This window comes from Perca flavescens, chromosome 21 (assembly GCF_004354835.1).
Source record: "Perca flavescens isolate YP-PL-M2 chromosome 21, PFLA_1.0, whole genome shotgun sequence".
NCBI lineage: Eukaryota > Metazoa > Chordata > Actinopteri > Perciformes > Percidae > Perca > Perca flavescens.
Window position 1 is genome coordinate 18189914 of NC_041351.1, and position 24831 is coordinate 18214744.

At 40.8% G+C, this 24831-nt stretch overlaps 3 protein-coding genes across 6 annotated transcripts; 2 read left to right on the forward strand and 1 right to left on the reverse strand.

Annotated features, from left to right (window-relative positions):
* The first annotated feature begins 1189 nt into the window (after positions 1–1189).
* Positions 1190–9243, forward strand: LOC114547766 (WD repeat domain phosphoinositide-interacting protein 1). 2 transcript variants are annotated; one of them, XM_028567143.1, is made up of 12 exons: positions 1190–1601; positions 2887–2969; positions 3600–3769; positions 3889–3985; positions 4633–4730; positions 4855–4947; positions 5027–5097; positions 5549–5656; positions 6141–6305; positions 6391–6498; positions 6666–6805; positions 7796–9243. In XM_028567143.1, the coding sequence occupies exons 1-12, from the start codon at positions 1516–1518 to the stop codon at positions 7915–7917; spliced, it is 1341 nt and encodes a 446-aa protein (XP_028422944.1). In that variant the 5' UTR covers positions 1190–1515; the 3' UTR covers positions 7918–9243. The 2 variants fall into 2 exon arrangements, with proteins under 2 accessions (XP_028422944.1, XP_028422945.1); XM_028567144.1 differs by having other exon boundaries at positions 3603–3769.
* Positions 8878–20193, reverse strand: arsg (arylsulfatase G). Its single transcript, XM_028567141.1, has 11 exons — positions 20031–20193; positions 15634–15873; positions 15149–15384; positions 13829–13943; positions 13288–13434; positions 11889–12097; positions 11624–11704; positions 11387–11495; positions 11100–11220; positions 10908–10998; positions 8878–9928 (listed from the first exon to the last, which is right to left on the reverse strand). The coding sequence occupies exons 2-11, from the start codon at positions 15858–15860 to the stop codon at positions 9648–9650; spliced, it is 1617 nt and encodes a 538-aa protein (XP_028422942.1). The 5' UTR covers positions 15861–15873; positions 20031–20193; the 3' UTR covers positions 8878–9647.
* LOC114547764 (monocarboxylate transporter 7) lies at positions 17527–24463 on the forward strand. Of its 3 annotated transcripts, none has more exons than XM_028567138.1 (6): positions 17527–17818; positions 20322–20562; positions 20666–20809; positions 20919–21047; positions 22598–23593; positions 23819–24463. In XM_028567138.1, exons 2-6 carry the CDS (start codon positions 20325–20327, stop codon positions 24106–24108), a joined length of 1797 nt encoding a protein of 598 aa, XP_028422939.1. In that variant the 5' UTR covers positions 17527–17818; positions 20322–20324; the 3' UTR covers positions 24109–24463. The 3 variants fall into 3 exon arrangements, with proteins under 3 accessions (XP_028422939.1, XP_028422941.1, XP_028422940.1); XM_028567140.1 differs by having other exon boundaries at positions 22598–23619; positions 23819–23934; XM_028567139.1 differs by lacking the exon at positions 17527–17818 and adding an exon at positions 19526–20222.
* Positions 24464–24831: the final 368 nt, after the last annotated feature.

Below are 24831 nucleotides of genomic sequence, written 5' to 3' on the forward strand. Positions count from 1 at the left end.
TATGCAGATGAGTGGTGATGGCGCAGTGGATATGTCACGTGCCTGTGGTGGGGAGATCTGGGTTCAATTCCCACTGCGATACATCAACCAATGTGTCCCTGAGCAAGACACTTAACCCCTAGTTAAGAGGCGTGTGGCCTCTGACATATGTAGCAATTGTAAGTTGCTTTGGATAAAAGCATCAGCTAGATGACATGACATGTAATGTAACGCAGAGTAAAAAGTAACTAAAGCTGCTAGATAAATGTAACGGAATAAAACGTATAATATATCTCTATATATATGTAGGGGTGTACAGGTATAAAGTAACATAATATGGAAATACTTGGAGTAAGTACATAGAGTAGGCTACCTCACAAAATTAACTTAAGCACAGTAAATGTCCACTAGTGACCATATCATACAAGTTGTCCCAAGTATATTTATTGTCTGTAGCCTAATAAATAGGCTATATTACAATTTAGGGAATGTTTCAATATTTAACATCTACATTTGGGTTAATGTAACATACGCACCAAAGTATGGTGGTGGACTGGTAGCTGGAAAAGTGTGAGTTCACCTCCTGGGCACTGCCAAGGTGCTTTTGAGCAAGGCACCGAACTCCCAAACTACTCGGGGCACCTTTCCATAGGCAGCCCCCTCACTCTGAATTCTCTCCATTAGTGCATGTATAGGTAGCCTACTGAGCATGTGTGTGTAATTCAGGCCTGTATGTAATGTGTGTAATAACTAATGTGTGTAATAACAACAGAGTGAAAACATAATGTAATTTCCCCTTGTGGAATGAATAAAGTATACGTTATTATTATTATTTATTAAAATAATATTATGTTTACATTAAATTAAAAAATAAGTAAATCTACGTAAATATAAACTAAAACAAACATAATCTAAAAGGTCAAATAAGACAAAAATAGCTTTGTTTAACAGTTGCACATCTCGATGATGTTTCGCCGTGTGTCGCTGCATGGACGGGCAGTAAAAATGAAATCATCAAAACAATTCTTAGTAAGAAAGACTGAAAGTATAATTGGCCTATCAACCATTTCGCCTGGAAATAGGCGGCTCTTGGTCGATTGGCAGCTGTGTTGTTCAATCAAATTGAGGCTTTAAACAGCTCGACCAATGGAAACGCCGGAAAGAGCATGTTGCCGCCAGCCAATCGCCATGCACCTTAGGGTGACGCATCCACCCATCAGCTGTTTTTGTTTTGCTGTGTGACTATTGGAAGTTAATAACATAATAACAATAGTGATCGACTGGCTCAAGTGCAACGGCTCACTGGGGAGGTGTTACCCTTCCTCTTCCATCCTGTTCAGATTCGGGATAGTTTACTCGTTGCGTGATGTGTTGCATCTGAGCCAAACTGCCCGGACATTCCGCTCTCCCTGAAGAGTGTGAGCGTGGCGCTTGGAGTCGGGGGCAGAGGAGGGAAAGCGGGTTCCGGCGTGGATCGACCAGAGCCCAAGGCCTCCGACCTCGGCCAACGAGAGGAGAGGGTATTTGGCGGCTCCGATGGAGTCCCAGGAGTCCCAGGACGCACCGGACGGTCCCGGAGTGGACCGAGCCTTTATCTGTGCCTCGTTTAACCAGGACACCACGTAAGCGACCTACGGGCTGGGCCCACTCAGCATGAACTCAATCTCCTTGATGCACCTGACTGTTGCATAATTATTTACTCTCTGATTTACATACTCTGGTTTATTTTCTGTCACTAAGAGCGCCAACAATAAGTTGTGTGTGTGTGTGCGTCCAAAATGAATCTACAAGCTTCTGTACGCCTCATTCAAACTTCTAGATTAGTCCTTAGCAGCTGAAAGTGAAGTAGGCCACTGTGTTAATTTCCAAGGCCCGTTGCATATTAAACTAGACACTTAGTAACCAAACTTTTGTTTTATTGACAATTGGTTAAACATAGACCTATTCTATAGCGTCTTATGCAAGTTTCCATCTTACAGCCTCCTTGATTCACAACACCAGTTAAAACAACATGTTAGATTCTAACAATTAACATTTAACTGTGAGAGCAAATGTGAAATTTGGGTTATAGCAATATTATTTAAAGCAACTTTGCAAAATTGTCATTTACTGTGACCGCCCAATACTTTTGACCACTCACACCTGTGCTGTAGGTGTCCACTGTCCCCTGTTTAGGGATTACTAACCATAACAAACAAGTCCAGCTGAACGGTGTGTCCCCTTACATAGCCTACTGTAAACACCTCCTTTGGCTATGGTTGTAAAACTAACCAGGTGGCCTACCTAACCGTCAACCTGGTCTTCTTATTGCTTTGTCATCATGTTTTTTCTTCTTCTTCAACTTCAGCCATAAGATAAGGCAAGCTTCCTTGGGGGGAATTAGCGTATTTCACTGGAAGCTGCGTTATGGCTGTGTTGTCTAAACAAGATAAGATAGTCTGGAAGAAATCATGTCCTGTAAAGAAGTCCTCTCATCTTATACGAGTATATAACGATCACACTGATCCTGCACTATTTCCTTGATGGAAACTAACAGTCATAGCAGCCATTACATGTTATGGAGTCCTACAGAGATTGCACATGTGCGTGTGCATTGATAATCCTATTCTTTTCAATAGAAAGCTATTCATTTTAACCACTCTATTCAATAATCTGTTAGTAATACCAAACAAGTAAAACAAGGTTTTCTAGGATTATTTCACTTTGACAATAATACACTTTGTGTATGAAAATGTTGACAACAAATGTTATTGTGTGTGCTATCTGTGTGACAGCAAAACATCAGATTTAATATGGAATTTTAATGTGTAAAATGGAATTGAAACCTGTAATTACAGTGTTATTAAGGTGTTTTCCTTATAACAATTGAAAGATGTGGCTGGTAAAATGGTTTGTGTTTTATTGTAGTTCTCTGTCAGTGGGCACCAAGACCGGCTATCAGCTCTTCTCAGTCACTGCTGTGGACAAACTGGACTGCATCCACGAGGGAGGTAAGATGGACACTGTACTTTATTCTCTGCAGAAGTTAAAGAGTTAAAATGACAGGGAGTATGTACTGTCACATAACAGCTCCCCTGCAGCAAATGTACTGCATATGCAAATAGCACATACAGTAAGTACATTGTGACACAGCAGCATCCCCTCCCTAAAGTGAAATTACTGCTGAAGTCAGAAGTCTTCTGCATATGCAAACAAAGGAACGTTTAATTTTCTTATCTTCAATAGCAACAACAAAAGAGGTTTGGAGTCAGTTTAAGGAAGTTTGAACTCAATAATGTTCTATTTGTCTGATGACTGACTCTTAAGGCAAGACACTACAGGCAACAGCACATTTTATATTTCATACACTGGTCAATTTTGAGATTATTGTACACTTGCTTATAGGATATGAGGCATTTTATTTTACTCTGAGCCGGAAATCTCCACTTCAGTAGCATTATATATATATATATATATATATATATATATATATATATATATATATAAAATATATTTTTTAGGAATTGTATAGGAATTGACAACAAAAGATATTGCATTTGCTTTCTCTGCACCGGTGATATGAGCCAACATTGCTTCTCTGAGTAAAGTTATTCAAAGTCTTTCTCTCGTCCCTCTACCAGTAGAGTGTCCAGATGTGTATATAGTGGAGCGACTGTTCTCCAGCAGCTTGGTGGTGGTGGTCAGTCTGTCCATGCCACGGCGAATGAACGTCTACCACTTTAAGAAAGGTACAGAGATTTGTAACTACAGCTACTCCAACAACATCCTCTCCGTCAGGCTCAACAGACAGGTGAGACAGGAAATAGATCCTCTGTACCTTTAATCCTTTAAAGTTGTTGCTTCTGCTTTGTGCAATCATATATATATTATATTATGGTGATATGTCTCCGTCTGTCACTGTTACCTCAGCGGCTGGTGGTGTGCCTGGAGGAGTCGGTCTACATCCACAATATCAAAGACATGAAACTACTCAAAACCCTGCTCAACACACCCATCAACCCAACGGGTATACTCAAACTGTGATACAGACATCTATATGTAGACCATATCAAAAGTCTGTACATTGATTCCTATTGACTTTGACCAAAATCTTGTTAATTACTTCACTTTAAATGTGATATGTAACTTTTGCTGAATAGAGGCAACTATTACCACAAATCATTTACAGGAAATGCTATCACACAGTGTGAAAGTAGCACAGGCAAAGAGGAGTCATAAAGCAAACTGAGTCAGTAATGCCAGCTGTAGAACAAGTTTGCTAACATTAGCCACCAGAAGCTACTGGTCATACCAGACCAAGTAAGGCTGTATAGAATAATTAATGTGTTATTTCTTCTTTCAGAACGCACATAGGGTTGCTTTCAAGCTACTTTCCACAGTGCACAGTACCAATAGTCTTGTAACATAAAATAGATACTCAAAATGAAAAAGTACTCAAACCATGCATGGTGTTTATATGCATATCCTGTTAGATTTGGCAGTTTTCTGCACTATACTAAACAAATAATAGACCCAGACAGATAAGCGCCATTGTAAAGCAACTGGCAAATATTGGTCTAACAGGTGTGTTGAAGAATAAAGACAGGAAAAGAAAAACAGGGGAGGAAAAGAAGAAAGGAAACTGCCTAAACCATCCTCTGTACTCCCTTGCAGGTCTTTGCGCTCTCTCCGTCAACCACAGTAACTCCTACCTGGCGTACCCTGGCAGTGCAACCATCGGAGAGATCACTGTCTACGATGCCAACAACCTGGTGAGGCCACATTAAACTCTAACACAACAAAGGGAAATAATTGCAGCTGTTGTCACATCTCTTGAAAACCCCACGGTAACAAGTGTTGGTGCCAATGTCATTACAAACCTATTTGCCCCTTTAGAGCACTCTGACGCTGATCCAAGCCCACGACAGTCCCCTGGCGGCCCTCACCTTCAATGCCTCTGGCACCAAACTGGCCAGCGCTTCAGAGAAAGTGAGGATTCCTTTTTTGTTCATCCCTCCTTCTGTTTTTAATCGTCCACCAGCCTGTCTGACCTCTTTCTCCTCTGCAGGGCACCGTTATCAGAGTCTTCAGCGTTCCTGAAGGACAGAGACTGTTTGAATTTCGCAGAGGGATGAAAAGGTTAGCGCTCAATATTTTCTATTGTCATATCTATATCAGAAAGTATTAACAAGCAATCTGCGGACAAGATAGACAAGATGATTCATGGTGGTTGGGAGCCAGAGATTAAACAAAGGGCTCGTGACAGGAAGGTCAGCAGTTTAAATGACTGTCCTATTATTCAACAGTTGCTGTTAAGGTGAGTTGGACATCTCCTGCTGCTCAGTAGCCAATGGTAGTTTGGTAGTTGGTTGTGTCAATGCCCCAGTATCAGTGATTAAGACTACAGAAATGTGAGTAGCTGAGTGGTGGAAACATTAGACTACAAGACACTGTAATGGCCACACACACACACACACACACACACAGTTTATATCATGTGTTGAGTAATGCATCCCTTGTAAATAAAAATTGATATTTAATCATAACTTTGTTGTCCTTTTCTGTGTGTGTGTGTGTGTGTGTGTCTCAGATATGTTAGTATCAGTTCGTTGTCCTTCAGTGCGGACGCCCAGTTCCTGTGTGCCTCCAGCAACACTGAGACAGTCCATATCTTTAAACTGGAGCAGCACAGCCCAAGGTAGGCACGAACACAATTAGTTTCTGCTTGTTTAAAATATTTAGTTTTCTGTGGATCAGCTAATTACTTACTTGACTAACCATCTTAGACACAATGTGCCGATAAAGCTGATGAAGTATTGCTTTTATGCAGATCAAAATAAACCCTGTTATTTGCTGACTGTTTGTTTTAATCTTTGATAAGATGCTTTCCTCTTTACATTAATTTTGCATGTTTTTTTTCAAAAGCGACTTCAAATAACAAGTGATTTCTCTGTATTAGAAGTCTTCTTCCCATGAACCTTGCCTGGTTCAGAAAAGGACATAGCATGGAATGACCAGCACCCTCTGCTGTATTTCTGATGTAAAGCAATCCAGTACTGTCCCTATGAAAATCAACCAAGTGGATTCCTATGTAAAATCCAGTTTTACAAAAGAAAAATCAGAATGTCTCCAGTAACGATTTATTAATGTTAAAACGCATGACTCATGTTGTTTCCGACCAGTCAAGATGAGGAGTCTCCCACATGGTCAGCGTATGTGGGCAAAATGTTCACAGCAGCCAGCACCTACTTGCCAACCCAGGTGTCCGACATGATGCATCAGGACAGAGCCTTCGCCACAGTGCGACTCAACATGTTCGGCCTGAAGAACATCTGCGCCCTGGCCACGTAAGGCAGAGCTAGACAAGAGAGGGATGTTTTTTCACAAGGTGTATTTATATGTATCACATCTTGTGTGCGTTTTGTTTGTCAGGATTCAGAAGCTCCCTCGCCTGCTGGTGGCGTCCTCAGACGGGTGTCTCTACATTTATAATGTGGATCCACAGGATGGAGGAGAGTGCGCCTTAGTCCAAAAACACAGGTGTGTATGTCTAAGTGGGCTGCACCATGCATACATGTCTGCATGTTAACAATATGCCATAACTTTTTTTTTTTTTTTTTACATCAAAATCTTGCAGATTGCAACTTTAAAATGTGGCATTGGTTTCTGCTTCTTTTATCTGTAAATGATATTGCTCTGTCTGGCAGGTTGTTTGACTCCAGCGAGGAGCAGGTAGAACAGAAGGAAGAGGAGAATCCAGAGGATGTTGCTCAACAACAAGCGAGCCAATCATACGCTGCCACTGTGGCTCTCCCTTCAACCCCACCCTCCTCCACCACTCTTATGGGTACAGTATTGCTAATCATAAACTGATGGAAAACCTTTCCAAAATTCTTAACCGAATACCGTACAGTGGCAGAACAGCGATAGAGAAAGAGGAAGCAGACGTGTTGTATGCAACCGGAGCAGAGTTGGTGGAATAAGTTTAAGTTTTGTACACAGTGTGTGCGGTGTCCAAAATAAACCCCAGACTGAAAGCCAAGTTCATTAATTTGCTCACCAGAAACAGGATTTTAACCCCGACGATGTTCATTTTATAACGTTGGCCATGGAGGGAACGAGTCTCCCCTGGTCTTCTGACCACGGTTGGAAACTAAGCAATCAGGAAAGGTTAACACATTGGACATTTTAAATGAAACAACTTATTAATGTGTGCTTATTGCCTTATCTGTTGACATTTCCGAATGCCTTCCTACAGTTGCTTAATAAAAGTGGGCTTTCCACACAAACAAACGTACATGTGTCATTAGTATGAGAAATAAAAACGAGATATTAACTGTGTCGGGCTTGGGTCGGGCTCGGACATAAATATCTTAATGCCTGTTGGGCTCGGGTCGGGTTCGGTTACTGCTCTGTCGGACGCGGGCCGGGCTCGGCTCGATCCGCACTCTAGTTGTGATGTCACAACTATATATAGTTAGAAAGTGCAGTTACAGTCATTCCCCGGCTGCTATGGTAGTGCAGAGACAGCGGGAGCGCAGATGCAGAAGATCCAAAAGTGCTGACCAATCAGAGCAGACTGGGATTTTTTAGGAGGGGGTCTTAAAGAGACAGGTGCTAAAACAAAGTGTTTCAGACAGAGGGTGAATACAGGCATATTCAGACACAGTACGAAATATAAAGTGTTTTTTGAACATGAAAGCAAGTTAACGTGTTCTAGTAGAAACCCAAAATACAAGTATGAACCTGAAAATGAGCAATAATATTGGACCTCAGAAATGGTTTCTTAAACTTCTCAAACGGCTCATGGCCTCTGCCTCCTCCCTTTTCTCATCAGGTTACTCTGAGGATGGTGGAGCCCAGAAGGGTGAGGTTTTCCCAGAGCACGAGTTTGCCGAGGGCCCGGTCTGTCTGGATGACGAGAATGAGTTCCCTCCATTTGGCAACCAGAATAACTGACCAAACCCCCTCTCATGAAACATCCAATCCCTGCATAACAATCAGACTGTTACAAGCAGGGAAAGGTGGACAATAAATATTCCTGTGTTGAGACATTGTGGCACCCGTACCTTTCCATATCATGCACCCCTGTACCCCTGCTGGCCTAGGGTCAAATGCCAGAATGTTACTTCCTGGTGTTTCTGTATTCTGCGTTCCTCTTACTTTTTTATAAGGAATAAAAAAAAAAAGAGTGGAAGGTTCACTCATCATAAAAACACATTCACGTTAGAAAGCTTCAAAGAAAGTCTAAGAATCCCGCCATTAACAAAAGTGTTTTTTTTTTTCTAAAAGTAATGAAACCCTGACAAAACAGTGACATTATTGTTGCGCAATATTATCATGGTAGCAATCAGATGGACGTGATTGATCTGTCTAGTATTAGTGAGCAGACTGAATAAGGGAGTAGAGGAGACTGCAGCCGATGTAGAGTAATCAGGGGCCAGATTTACACAAATGCTCTTAAGCAAAGTCACCTGAAAGGTGAAACATTAGCAGCTTCTAAACAAGCCAAGTGCAATCAGACAATAATATAAATAAAATATAAAATGAGTCAACTCTCTTCAGATCATATCTTGTTTTCTGCCACTTACAAGTAGCATCTGAAAATCTATCATAAAGGCATTTCTTTTGTCAATCAGGCCTCTGGAATCTGGGAGCTTATCAATGGGCATTAAATGTGTCACACCTCAGTAACGAGAAGCAGTCATTTACTCAAGAAGGAAAAAGGATTTAAGTGGGATACACTATTTAAATCATGTTACATGCAGTAAGTATTATATGACTTGCAGATGCAGCTGTCATACTAATTCTGGTAGCGATAGATGAGCCTAAATGTAACCTGATAATGTATGTGGAGGAGTGGGCTCTGTGGGAGGAGCGGTCAACAGCTAACTGTGAAAAAGCTTGATGGTGAAGCTGTACGTGACAAAGTTACAGGTCCTTTAATCTCAGTGATATCTTGAAGATCTTTCCTATTTACTACATGATGCTGAATACAGTACATTAACATGCAAGTCAGTCATTTCTACTTTGATGTATTAAATATTCTTTTTGCAAAAATGTTTGAAGTATTACACATCAACGGATAAACTTACCATGCGTGAATATATAGATTATATTGAGGATTTTTACTGTGTGTATAATGTATATATAACATTTATATATAGGACTGTTGTAATAAGTAACATGGTAATACCATTTCATTTGCCAAAAGGTGGCGCTGTTAGGACACCCACATGCTGCATTGAGCTGTTCAACCAGAGACTCATTAAAGCTGAGAAGTAATTCAACTTGTGTTGTAGTTTTAATAACAAAAACAAAAAACTTAAGTTTTGTTGCTAATGTTCCTGTATCAAATCTCATCAAATATCCAACACAATAATAATGAATAATAAATCTAGGTTTTGGACATCAACAAACATTAACTAACAAACTAAACTGCAACAATTTCATAAATTGTAGCTTTGTCTTTACTGTCTGATATATGTTGTTTTCCCAGTATTATTGACCTCCCAATACTGGCCAAAGGTCAGCAGCCATGGACATTGGACCTCCCAAAAAACATATTCACATAACAGCTGAGCACATCTAAAGTAGATATTTATCTCCATATCCGTTTGCTTACACCTGTGTGCTCTCTTTCAGCCTATCGTGTGTGTGTGTTTATGTGTGTGTGATCTCGCCACCCCTCAGTGCTGCTTGTGGCAGCGGCAAACAGCTTGCTGGGGGTCACAGCAGGGCGCTGCTGAGGAGTCTGTGCTGTAGTCTGCTGTGGACACTGACTTGTCGGTGGCAATGTCCCACAACAACGTCTCCCTCCTGCGGGTGATCTTCTCCACTACTGTCTGGTATTCAGGTGTCTCCACTTCCAGGGGTGTTTCCTCAGCCTCGTCGCGCTCCAGATCAAATATCAATGGCGGGTCGTGGAGCTGCTGCCTTCCTGTTGCACCACCACACGCCTCAGCTGCACCTGCAAAGAAACAAGCATATGTGTATTTCTTATTACACTTTCATGCCTTGCCCAATTCAATTCATCAATTTTTATTAATCCTACAAGCGGCAATTACATACAGCACACAAGCCTACATATAGGTATACACCCTAGAGAGGAGCTATCCATTTAATAGTCGAATTGCAGAAGGAATAAAAGAGTTAGAGTGGCAATTAGCAGGTCAAATATAACGACGTCTTGATGGCAACAGAGAAAATTCCCTCTGAAGAACATGGTCTGAAGAAGACAAAATGCTCGTTGCTTTACGCAAGATTTGTTGATTACAAAGAGAATTCAAATCTCTTTGTTTCACACCAATAATTTTAGAGAAGGTTTTGTCTATACTGTTCAGGCTGTTTCTGTCTTTCACTGTGAGACTGTGAAACCAGCAAATAAAATAAAAAGTCATAAGGGTTTCGATAAAAGATTGATAAAAACAACAGAGAATGAGCGGCCTGACAGAAAAGGAGTTCAGTGTCCTGAGTAAGTGAATTCTCTGTTGCCTCTTTTTCACAATAGCCTCAGTATTAACACTAAATTTAAGGAGGTCATCACACACTAAAGTGGTTACACTTTATTTTTCTAGACAAAATATAACACTCAACTCAAAAACAACGTAATATTCCAGTAGGGTATGTACATTTTCTTTTGGTGAGTTGTTATCCTTTGGGTACTAATTAACGGAGCCTGAGATTATGTGTGGTTTAGAAAAACAGGCAAAATTACCTAAAAAGTACCTAAATGCTGCATGATGCCCTATGAGAAGGAAGCTGCTAAAATGCAGTGTCTTTGAGTTATGCTCCGAGAATACAGACAGGCCACTAGACTTGACATAGTTGTGCATACCATCGATCCACCATGGTGGCCCTGCAGACATACGTCAACCTAACACAATGAACACTGACTGTAATGTAGTGTGACTGGTTTTGGACACACATAGTCTGTATATGCCCCGTACCTGTGATGTAGAAAGCTTTGTGTTTCCCTGTTCGAACTGTCTGCAGGTCACCAAACGTCCCCGCAGCACCACTGTTGGGGTGGAACAGAAACTTCAAGAAAAAAAGAGAAGAATTAACGTCGGCAACAAGACCCTAATGCGCCACCCCCGCTGACAATAACCAAAGTAAGATTGACTACTACTAGTGAGTACCTCATGACCAGTCTGATCACCGTGCAAGAGGATATTTGTGGCGTCAATGCCATCGTAACGTCGGTCTGAGGGGGGAGTTACCCCTGCCAGGGACAGAAGGGTTGGAAAGATGTCCATACCACTGCAAGAGGGCATAAAGAGGAGAGGAGAGGACCGTTAACATTTTAAACAGTTGACCTGTTGGGGGAGCTAGATGAAAAGCCACAGAATCACTAAATCCAGTAGGATTCATCCTCCAGTATTTGAGGGAATTAAAATATCTCTGCTTATTGGCAAAATGGGAGTACCTGAGCAGGGATGAGCTGCTGGTGTTTGCAGGGATCCTCCCAGGCCAATAAGCCACAGTTGGCACCCTTTGACCTCCCTCCCAGGTGGTCTGCTTAGCTGAGCCTCCACCTAACACACAGGCAAAAAGTGACTTTAGAATATGAGGATTCACAGCAATAAAATGTACAGTATCAATCCCCCTCATAAAGCATGCATGGAAGTCGTTTCCAATTTCTCAGTAAGTTTATTTCTGATACCTCTGCTGGTCTGCCACTTTCCCATGAAAGGTCCTACACTTCCTGCAAACTGGCACTTCTGTTCCCAAGGGCCGTTGTCACCTAAACACACACATAAGATTGTGATCAAGGCTGTTTTAAAGATAACAATAGAATAGAAAAGAAACACTTTATTGTCCCCAAAGGGGAAATATGTCTTGGGCATAGTGCTATAATCTGTTGCTTCCCAACACAAAATCACACTGGTAGTGTGGAAGAGCAGACATAATCCATACAGCTGACAAACCGGTGAACCAGATGAGAGTATTGTCTTTGTCTGTGTCATCAGAGGCGCTCTTTACCGCCCCCACCAGGCTGTCCATCTCTCGCAGACTGGCAGTGTACACGTCATCTGGGCGACGGCCGGCGGCAGATACTTCTGGGGGGAGCGGAGGGGCCAGGGGAACATGCATGTGAGCCAACGCTATGTAGAGTAGATAGGGCTGTCCTCGCTCCCTGCAGGGACAATTAATAAGGTGACACAAATAATAACCATATCTCACGTACAGTATTAGCTCATGTTCAGTGGCTTGTTAGCATACAATACTGCCACCTCTAACATAACATTTACAATTCTGTTAAACTACTTATTAACTACTTATTCATTTTTTAACTCAAGTATAGTTTGTTGGATTAATAATGCTGGAAACGGGGCGCCCTGGTAGCAGACCTGGTAGAGCGTGAGCCCCGCGTACCAAGGCTCAGTCCTTACTGCAGTGGCCCAGGGTTCGACATCCGACCTGTGGCCCTTTGCTGCATGTATTCCCCCTCTCTCTCCCTCCTTTCCTGTCTACAACTTTCCTATCAATTAAAGGCAGAAAAGCCCAAAAAACAATCTATAAAAAATTAAATAATGCTGGAAACTATTCTGTGGGGCGCTGATAGGATGTGAATGTGTTGCCATTTCAGTTTTCTTCATAGGAATGTGAACTTTCCAACTTCCTGACATGTCTGGAACACAGCCTTCGTCACTTTAAAGGACTTCACTGGATGAAAGCCTGTACATGGGTGATTGATAACTGCTGCACTAGTCCACATGACCCCACACTACACCCTGAAGGGATGTTGCCTTTCACAGACAGCTGCAAACAGCAGGGTTTAAGTTATCATAGCCTCCAAAAAAAAAAAAAAGTGGAATTGTTTTGGTCCTATCATGATCGGTTCACCAATTATCACGGGACATGGGAGACAACAGTGCAGTGGCCTTTTTAAAAAAAAAGTAGTGTGTTTGGGTGGCTGTTTCGTTCCCCTACTGACAAACACGTTTTACTTCCTCAGTATCTTCTCGATCTCCGGAGCTTTCACACTAATACACACTTGACAGACCAGGTTTCACCGGCTGCTGAGTCAGTAAAATATGTATTGAAAACAAAAGTAGAAGCTTACTCTCGATAGAAGATAGGCCTGTTTGGCTCAAACACACAGGATGCGTACAAAGGTTTGATAAAAGCTGATTTTACACTCCCTTTCATTCATTCACAGCGAATATTTACAGGGAACTCAAACAGAAACACTCAGGTTCTGTTATTATGATTAATTATGATTAACAGCTACATCTAGCATGCTGTTTTTTAACATCATATGAAGAAACTGAAGCAGTGCAACCTTAAAATTTACATAAGCACTATCATGCAGCTGTATTGTACCTTGCATTGCGTATAATCCTGGTTGCAGTGGATTTGTATTGCTCTGTTAGTGTCCACAGGTCGAGCGGCTGCTCCACAATACTGCTGTTTTCAATCAGAGGAAGGCCCACTTTGGAATAACAGCCTCCATGTACACTCCTCTTCAATCTAGACCATGGGAGCATAATAACATGATGAATGGTATGTGTGTGTGTTTGTGTGTGAATGAGGCTGTACAGTTTCTTTTAATTAGTTAGGGAGTTTTAGGGAAAAAGGTGTGGCCTGGTCAGCACTATTTACCGTACTGTATGTACTGTACAGCTCTAGGGCTTGCTAAGTAGGTTGGGTAGCAGAGTCTGTTTGTGTTCTGTAAGTCATGAGCAAAGTTCCCTGATAACAATGCAATGCCCCCAGTCTTACATTATTTAAGAAATGTCTACAGTTTCTGTGGTGCTTTGTAGGAAAATATGCATTTGAATGTCTGATAGAACACTTGTCAGTTGAAGACTTGTCATTATGGACCGAAAGTGACATATTTGTAAGTAGGAGCACAGAGCCACACCTGATCACTTGAGGTCCAGATGAGTCACAGGCAGGGCATTGTGGCAAATTATATCCAGGAAAGTCAGTACAGCCCATGTCATTACTGTAAGGAATACCTAGGTAGTAGTCAAAACCTGTCCAAGAGACAATACACATGGTGCAAATGTTTATAAATGCAGCTGTAAGTACCGGTGATTAATGTTTGGACTGTGCCAGAAACTAATACACAAACAAATATCTTTGCATTTTTATAATCCTATAATCCTTCAACTGTTTACAGCTGAACTGTTACACTGAATTTGCATCTCAGCAACTCTTCTGTTACAGACAGTACTGATGCTATTTTGCACATCTTCAAGGCTGGACTATAACTTTTGAGTAGATTTATATGGTGTCTTCATCATAACCTTATACTCTCTGTTCTTTATTATGTCTGACTCTTGAATGAATCTATGAATTATCCAATTTTTGATTGTGGCTGTAGCGTGCCACTTCCCTCATTCACTATTGTAAAACATTTCTCTTATAAATTAGTAGTTTACTTTAAACCCTACGTTTGCACACAGCCCACACGTTGGCTCAAATCTTCAAAGTACCTTTCCCCATTAGTTAGCTTGCGAGCTAGCTTACTAACAATATGGCACATTTCCCGTGTATGTACAGTATTTGACAAAGGAATGGATTTCTTTGGCAAGGATTATGTCCATTCATGATATGTATAAGGGTTAGGCTAGTTTCTATATGCATATGACATGGTTCCGCTTATTTAAATGTCTGTATGTATCTACGTAGCCTATGTGTATGGTTAAGGAGTATATATATATATATATATATATATATATATATATATATATATATATATAAATACATATATTTACTTTTTCACATACAAACTTATATCTGAACATAGTAGTAAAATATTTATGTTTACCTTTGTTGTCCTTGTTTTTAGCTGTATGTCTATTTCTGTGTACTTTGAGAGCAACAAAAAGCTGGAGTCAAATGCCTTGTATGTGTTCACACTTACTTTGTCCATTAAAGCTATTTCAGATTCTGATTAATTACTATAAATTTATGTTAATATTGCTCTCAATTTTTGATTTGTCCATTCCTGTAGGGAAAGAAATCTTCATACCCAAAATGAATCACTATTGAATTTCAATTTAGGCCAAGTGGGGTGTTTTACAAGAGCAAACTTTAGGCTCCTTTAGTGCTTTTGGCTGAAAATGAGGAACTAGTTTTACCAGAATTCACACGCCACTTCCGGTCTGATATGTGCCTATTGTGTTTAGTTGGGTCCCCAGGGGTTTTGGGGTATAAATGCCAAGCTCCCACTAACCTCTGTTAGTTGGAGCATATGGTCCATTGTGGCCGAGATGCCATTTGCCGATCATGGCAGTGTAATATCCCACCTTCTGTAGGAGCTGGGGCAAGGTGACTTCAGACAGAGGCAGACCGGCCACAGAGCCTACAGCAAAGTTATGAGTCACCCCGTTTCTCAGGCCATAACGGCCGGTCAGGATGGCCGCACGGGATGGGGAGCAGGTTGAGGCAGGAGAATGGAAGTCTGTCAATCTGGGAAAAGTAAGGACATTGAAATTGAATTTCACAGAGTGCAAGAGTATAGAAAATCATTCATACTCAAGGGATATATATATATATATATATATATATATATACACATAACGTTTCCTGTGCAGTACAAGCCCTCGACACTATCTATGATAACAAAAAGGTTAGGTAATTGGATTAACTTTAGACTTTGATGATATGACAGGGAGTTCAGTGTTACATAACAGATAAGGTATACACTCATAAATCCACCTTTGTCCTTGCTCAGCCAACAGGTTGAGGTAAGGTGTGTTGTTTGCCTTCTCTTCAGGCTGGTTAGCATCCAGGTCACCCCAGCCTATATCGTCTGCCAGTATGATGATGAAATTGGTCTTCTTTCTGGGCTTATAAACATTGGCTCCATGCTGTGACACCGTGTGGAGCAGCAGTCCCCACATCAGCATCCCAGACAGAAGAAACAGGGTGAAACCCTCCGCCATATTGGGTCAAAATCTGCAAAGGGTTACATAGGTTTCACTTAAACCTTAGCTGGCATGCACTGTTATTTAAACTATGAGCGGCAAAGCGTACCAGCCAGTGGACATGATTGTATACAACACATGCAGGACACAATGCAAACATAAACTTAATTAAATTAAAGTTGCATGATAAATGTATGTATGACAGTCAGTGAGGGAGTGGTGTTTGGAAACTGTCACTAAATATGAAACACTGTTCTGTAGCTGAATGACTACCATATTCCCTTCTGCTAGTTCTGCTTAGACCATACAGAAAATTATGAGTATATTTTTGGACCTGCAGTGAAATCGTCCTCACAAAACATATTTCTGTAGAATTTAAGTATACAAAATCTATACTTGAAAACAACTCTATTAACTAAAATAGATTGCCACAGATGATAAAATCAGAGGGTGGTACGTGTCTCTGATGAGGACTCACATTTGGCCCAAAGCTTGCATCTACCAAACTTCTTCAAGTTTTAATATAGAAATAATATCAGCATTTATGGTTGAGAAACAAAAACTGTGTCTGTATTTAACAGGCGCAATAAGAGAATTTATAGAGGAGATGGTCACTCAGAGATTGCTGTAATTTCACCAGTCAGACAGTGGTGGAGCTGGTTATTTCACAGTGGCAGGATACCTGAGCAAAGGCTATTATTAAATAGTAATGAGGACAGACTGTGCACCACCAACTGCACACAACACTGCTGGGTGAAATACAGCATTTGTGTAGGGCTGCAACTAGTCTCACATTGCCAGACCTATCTCCAAAGCACTGCGGAGGTGCAACTAACGATTATTTTCATTGTCGATTATTCTCTTGATTATGTTCTCGATTAATCGATTAGTCTATTAAATGTCAGAAAACTGTGAAAAATGTTGATCAGTATTTACCAAAGCCCAAGATGACGTCCTCAAATGCATTGTTTTGTCCACAACTCAAAGATATTCAGTTTACTTTCATAAAGGAGGGAAGAAACTAGAAAAAAAAATCACATTACACAAGCTGGAATCAAAGAATTTTTAAATAAAAAATTACTTGAACCGATTAATTGAATTCAAAATAGTTAGCGATTAATTTAATCGTTGACAACTAATCGATTAATGCAGATCTAGCAATGTGCAAACAACAGCAACATTTGTGAGCTGTTGTGACAAGGACGTCAAATGGAATAAAACCACCATGAAGACCGTCAATCATCTGTGTATTCCTACACTGACCAGATCTCTGTACATAGACACATTGTACACCCGATACAGAAAATGTTGCAGTGTTAACAGTTCTCACTTATTTGTATTCATATATTTTCAACGATGTCCAAAATTTTTTATTTTTATCTTATCTTTACTTATAGGCCTTACATGTATTAGTTAAACTTGACCCATTTTCATATATATATATTTGGCTACAATGTTTCAATGTTACAGAAGTTTGTTTACATTTTATTCTAGTAGAACTTTGATTTACTTATGTATGTACAATTTTCTTTCATTTAAACACTTCAGTGACAATGTAAGAGTCTGTTTCCCATGCCAATACGCCCCTTTGAATTGAATTGATTTCTGATTTGGACAGTAGGCCGAATCTCTCACACACCAGCCATGAACTCAGACCTTTTCTAAACAACTCTGCCCTGCACAGTTGAAGGGGGCTGGGGGTAATGTGCAGACGGAGAACTGGCTCGAACTAGATTTCTTTAACCCCTTCCTAGCCCCTTCCCTGCCTGTTAGGGACGGGGTGGTCATGAATGCGAGCTTGTATCAGACAGAGCATGTCTGTAAGCGTGTTTGTGGACACGTGCACGTGAGTGTGTAGGAAAGTGCTGTAGTTCATTGAAGGCTGCGCGCGACAGCAGTGGGTTTTGATTACAGCAGGGATAGTAAAAGCCGGTCAAGCCAAGGAATACCCTACTTCCGTCTGAAGCTACACACAGGTGAGACCGACTAAATACAAGTTATTTTATTATGTATAGTATCTTTGCTTTGGTAACAAAAAAAAATTGAAAAGACATAGATTCAGCACGTCTTGAATTTAATTATATGGCTAAAAAAGGCGACATACACAAGCACTTTCAAAGTGTTTGCTAGCGGCTACTAAAGTCACATGAGCCGCAGCCGGACTTATTGCGTCAGCCGCATGCACGTTTCGGACCATCTGCGACTAGGCTATGTAATATCAACACCCCCTCCCACCACTCTTAAATAAAAAATAAAGATAATCATAAATTGTCCTGTTGAAAACAAATGATTTACTATGTGTGCAAAACATGACTTGTGGGTGTTTAATAATTTAATATTTAACTTAATAATCCTGTAACAGGACAGGCAGGTCTACCCACTCAGCAAAACCAGTAGCCTAAGGTTTCTTTTATGCCATTTAGCTTTAGGAAATTGATATGTAGCCTATATAATGGAATTTAATAATCATTTTGAAAATATATTTGGTCTTAGTGGAACTACTTTTAAAAAGTATGTTTTTTGGATACACAAAAAAAAGAAGGTGAATGAGGTATAGCAATTAGAAACACAGTAAGGACTTTTAAGTAAATCCAAATTGTATACTTTTTGCCATAGCCGTATTCATCCACGCCTTAAACTATATATTATGTAAACCCTAATGTCCATAATATTCATAGCTGTTGCTTAGCTTCAGTTTTGTTGAGGTATTGCATTTGATTATACATGAGTAACTTGAGAAAGGGAATTGACCCACTGACTCTTAGTTTTTTTTTAAAGGAAAGTCAACTGTTGTGAGTAATGGAAAAATCCTATTACAAAGGTAGAAAAAAGTGTTCATGGATTCAAGTTTTTTTAAGTTTGTTAAAAAAATATGTCTACATTAACACGTTTTAAGTTAAGCGTTCATTCTTGACCTTAGATATATAGTTGACATAATAATATATTCTAATATGGTCCACTAACTTTTTCCAGAACTTTGAGCTGCCAACTACTAAGCAAATACATATTAGGTCAATGTTGGTGTGTGTGTTAGTGTATGCTACATACACTAACACACACACCAAGTGTATGCTACATACACTAATTACTAATTACTACACTAATTACTAATTACTTATAATAGCAAACATAGGTAGGTTGAGACACATGGGAAAAACTAAGCAGAATAAAACATGTTTCATGTATTTAGGTTTAGAAGTGATGATTTATTGCCCCAAACAGTATTGCACATGGGAACGAGTGCAAACTTGTTTGAAAAGGTTTGATTTTATAACTGTAGAACAGGAGTTGCTTGTATATCATTCTTTTGTCCATTCTTTAAAAACACAAAACAACACGACGATGCTATGTTTAGATATTCAGGTGTGCCGAAAAAGCAAAAGTGAAGAAGACAGTTTGTGTTACCCTGCTTACAGTAAAGACTCTGAAGCAAAAGGGCTGAAAGAGACAAATAAAGTTGTGCAACATTTTGCTCTCATATGACTTAACATAACCCGCCCTAATGCTTTGCCTAGAATCAGGGCCAAAAGGCCATTTTAATGTGTTGTAGATTACATGATTTTGCATTAATCATTGATTAGACCCATGTCTTGTGCAAAGAGGTGCTGAACTTTCATTAACTAATGCAGGCTTTTCCTTACCATCTTTGGTTACAGCGATAGGACTATAATAATCATCGGAATCATATTTACTACTTCACATGTGGGCCAGCAGCTTTCAAATCAGTACATTTTTGTAACAGAAGACTATAAGAGCAGGTCTGACCTAACCCCCGAGGAGCATCTTAAAATATTTTAGCCGCAGACACTGGCAAAACTTGAAGCTGACTGTTGTGCAACAGGCTGCACAGGACGGAGGCGCGCATAGCTGTTTACTTTTGATAGTTGTTTGTTATTGTTGTTAGCTAACGTTGAAACTCGACAGTTCTTTTACCGCAAAACTGTTGCCTATTAGCTTATAAATACCCCCGTATGTCTGTGTAAAATATGTTTGTTTTTTGGTTCTTCAGGTTAAACAAAACTATTTTGTTTATAACGAAGCTACACTGGCAGTCGTCAGTATTAGTGAGGCAGCTATGCTAACGTAGGCTAATCCGCGTGCAATGTGCGTTTACGTTTTATTGGTCACCTCTGCAATACACGCACGCTGCATTGACTTAATAATAGATTCACAGCTAACGTTACTTACTTTGTTTCTTTTTTTTTTTAAAGCTGTGGTAGGCATTTCATTTGTCCATCATCAAAATTCCATCATAATCTTTCAGCATATTGCAATTCAAGTGGTATGAGAGAAAACTAGACTTCTATTCGTTCCTTTTGGCTGTTCTGCGCATGCATCGCCCGTGCGACAAAGACGGGAGAGGGGGAGCTGCAGGCAGAGGTCTCACTCTACTTCAGATTATGGCAATGTTTCGCATTCTACTTAGTGCAGCTGCTGACCCACTATGCCAGTCACTAAAACTGTCATTTCTCTCTACAGGTCATGGCACTGTGTGGAGTCAAGGGTACACGTTTCTTGGGGCCCAATGTGTACCCAGAAGCCCCTGATGGAGGCTGGGGATGGGTGGTGGCTGTGGCCTTCTTCTTGGTGGAGGTTTTCACTTATGGTACCATCAAGATATTTGGTATCTTTCTGCAGGACCTGATGGAGGAGTTTGGAGAGACCAACAGTCGGGTCTCCTGGATCGTTTCCATCTGCGTGTTTGTCATGACCTTCAACGGTGAGTACAACTGATACGGTTATGTGGGTGCTACTCTGCAAAAGCAAAGTACAGACTATTGAAATGACCACAAAGTTGTGAGTTGGTCTCCATGGGTCCTCAGGTCCTCTCTCCTCTGTGATGACTAACCGCTTTGGGTTCCAACTGGTTGTTATGATTGGAGGATTACTTATTGCCGCTGGGACCATTGCAACCAGCTTTACCAACTCCATCAATCAAATGTACATCACCTATGGATTAGTTGCAGGTACTGACTTGCTTTCTTCTTCCCTTGTCTCCCTATTTGAACATCACATACTGCTATTATTCTTTGAATTTGTTTTCTTTTTAAAACTTGCATCTTTTGAACCGTGCAGGTCTAGGATACTGTCTGACCTTCCTGCCCACTGTGACCATCCTTTCCCAGTACTTTTCTCGCCGACGGTCTCTGGTCACAGCTGTGGCTTCCACTGGAGAGTCCCTGTCCATGTTTGCCCTAGCACCAGGTGAGTGCAAGAGCTTCCACTGATGTGTTATGCACATTGGAGACCATGTGATTAATGTGTTTTTATTTGTCTATGGAGGTTGCAACTCTTTAAGGCCGGGTGACTTGTAATTTAGTGACATAAAAACTCTATGAAAGAGTACTAAATAAAATGTGTAACAAAAAACAATTACATATTAATATTATATATTTTTATTATTGTTAACATTTACCAAGAAAAGACTAAAACCAACAATCAACTGATCCTACAAATGAATATGGCCAGTGCAGTTCTCCAAAAACTATTAAAAACATGTTTCTTCCCAAACATGAAAATGGGCACTGGAGTTTAGTCGAGTTAATGCCACATACACACCATACTTATTATATGTAGTTTAAAGTGCTCATATTATGCTTTTTGGCTTTTTTTCCTTTATTTTATTGTGTTATATATCTTTTTTTGTGCATGTAATAAGTTTACAAAGTGAAAAAGCCCAAAGTCCCCCAAAGGGACTTACCATCTCCAACAGAAAACACTGTTCACAAACTGCTCCAAACAGCTCTATTGTAGTCCAGCCTTTATTTCCGTGACGAACGTGCGTCATTTTGTAACACACATTATAATGCTTGCCTAGCTGCTAGCGTGGCACTCCCTCATACCATAGACAGTATAAGAATGGACCAACAGATCCCGTTGCTCTGGACGGAGACCAGTGAAGGATATTAGAAGCACTTTTCTGGTGAGCGCTGAGCGTTACTGCGCAGCCTCCAACTGAGAGAGACAACGTAAATGTGACGTGAGCAACCTGTCTGAAAGTTGTAAGTCTTCTGGTAGCTGTGCCAAGAGAAATCTCAATCATTACAGAGACGGAGAGTGTAAGGAGATAACATAGGCACAGGCTAATTATTGCTAAAATGCTAGTTAACATTAGTAATTAAACTTAAACAGCTAATGTAAGTCGAAACTGCCTGCAAGCTTCTCCTGTACTATACGGTAATTCCACTACCGTGTAACTAATCGTTACCCTATTTTTACAAAAACGTCTGCTACGGAGCCATAACGTGAGGTACAAGGGAATGGAGCATTTTATACATTGTCATGTTTCTTTAAAAATAAACAATGGACAAATGAAGTCTTTAAACGCTTCAGATGTAAAGTTATTTGCTGTCAAAGTGACGTCAAAATGAATGGCAGTCAATGGAATGCGAACGAGAGGTGATATTGTTGTAGCATCAAAATGGCGCCACAGGAGTTTCGAGTTCTGAAGCGAAGCTTACCCCCTTTTCTCATACTCTGCTTCTGACAAGCTGGCAGTGCTTACCTAGCTACTGCACATGTGCGACTCACAACAAAGATGGAATAGAAGTGAGATGCCTCACTCTGTAGCTAAAACAGAGAGCTCAACACACAGGGTGAAAAGAGGAGCTGCAGCAATGTGTAGTTTTTTGAAAATTAAACCATGTAAACCTAGTCTGATATAACCTCTAAATACAATTATGAAGCTGAAAATGAGCATAATATGAGCACTTTAAATGATGAATACTGACCAAATACCTCCTCTTGTCATTCAGCCTTTTCTGCATTGAAGGACCATGTTGGCTGGCGACATACCATGGCAGTGATAGGAGCTTTGCAAAGCACCATCATCATCTGTGGTGCTCTGCTTCGGCCAATCATTATCAAACCCAGAGCGACCCCTGAGACAAAGACTGACGGATCGTCCCCAAAGGAACTGGAAGCTCTCAGTACACCAGAGAATGTAGAGGGCACAAATCCAGAAGACTCTATAATAAACAATACCTCATATGCACAAAATACCTCCCACAGTCTGGACAATGAGCTAACTAGAGGCTCTGTGAGCACAGGAGACTCTGGTGTCCAGTCTCTAAAGGACACAGACGACAGCAGCCCAGAGGAGAAGACTTTACTGCACAAAGAAGCAGGGAAATTTGTGGAAAACAGTACGGCAGAGGTTATAGAAATTTTAACCGGGGAGAAAAAGAATGAAAATGCAGAGAAACAAGCAATGAAAGATGACGAGGAAATTAAATTAGGCGATGAAAAGCCATCTGCAAAGAACTCAAAACTTCTAGACTTTTCTGTCCTCAGAGAGTGCAGCTTCATTCTCTATTCTCTGTTCGGACTGTTCGCCACGCTCGGTTTCTTCGCCCCTCAACTCTACATCATTGAGCTGAGTGTGAGTCGAGGTGTGGAGCGGGACCGCGCCACCTACATGCTCTCCACCATGGCTGTGGCTGAAATCCTTGGCCGATTCTCCATTGGGTGGATGCTGAACCGGGAGCAGTTCAGGAAGAAGAAGCTGCTAGTGCTTCTGGCATGTGTAATTGCAATGACCGCTGATCTGGTTGGATTTACTTTGGTTACAGAGTTCTACGGCCTGGCTGTGTGCTGTGCTTTGTATGGGTTCTTCATGGGAACCCTAGCATGCACCCACATCCCCATGCTGGCTGAGGATGATGTGGTGGGCATAGAGAGGATGTCTTCAGCTGCTGGTGTCTATGTGTTCATACAGAGCTTTGCTGGGCTGGCTGGACCACCACTTGGAGGCAAGGGTTATCTTGTGGTGAAAAATGTATTCTAAATACTGGCTATGGTTTCCGTTTACTACAGCTTTGTAGATAATCCTGATCACATTGGCACCATCAGGTTTATTTTCTCAGCATCAGAAGACATTCTACAACTGTTTCCACATGCTGAGTTATACTCATGCCAAGTTATTTGTTGGAGTGCCCCTTTTTTAATGCTTCCTGTTCATTCTTCTCTATCCCCAGGTGTGCTGGTGGATGTGACTGAGAACTACGGATCAGCCTTCTACTCCTGTGCAGTCGGCATGGGAGTTAGTGCATTGTTCTTGGGTATGGTAAAACCTGCTAAGAAAGGATTACTGTGTAGGAAGAGGAACTATAAACTCCCTGAAGGCATACATGAAAGAGAAGGGGACTCCGAGGAACAGATTGCAGTGCATAAACCGGACGAAAGAACTGACCGTTCTCTGGACTGCTCTGAAGTAGACGACCAGGCGGAGGCCACAAGAGATGTGGAGGATGTTATATACGTTTAGCTTGAGCTGATGAGATAGGATAAGGGTAATGCAAGTGTTAAGCCATATGAGGGTAACATGCTGAAGATGACAGCTACCCCATAGGCAAGAGGAATACAGAGAAGCTGAAGTGACATGAATGCAATAAAGAGAAAGACCAAAAGTGTTTATGATCTAACATGGTAGATCTGGCCTCTGAGACCAATCTTTAGAACTTTTACATCACAGTATTTATGTAGCAATTGTGCCTCACATACCTAATGTATCAAACTGCTTTTTTTCTAGAGTCAAAGGGTATACTATGAAATTAGCTTTAAGTGAGTGAAGCTTTTGATGTAGTCTTGCCTTAAAGGAACACGCCGACTTATTGGGAATTTAGCTTATTCACCCTAACCCCCAGAGTAAGACAAGTCGATACATACCCTTCTCATCTCCATGCGTGCTGTAACGCTGTCTGACGGTTCCAGCATTAGCTTAGCCTAGCACAGATCCTGCAGGTAACTGGTTCCAACTAGCCTACTGCTCCAAATTGTGACAAAATAACGCATGTTCCTACATTACATGTTATGATTTCTCAGACAGGCTTGCCGCGAGCATATCACTCCACCCAAGTACTATATTCTTCCGCCTGAGAATATAGTTCCCGGTTTGTTTACAGTTAGAAGACGGCTGTGTCTCAGGTTACGTTGTTTTTTGTAAACGCTGTGACTCTATAAATCACAACATGTAAATAGGAACATGTTG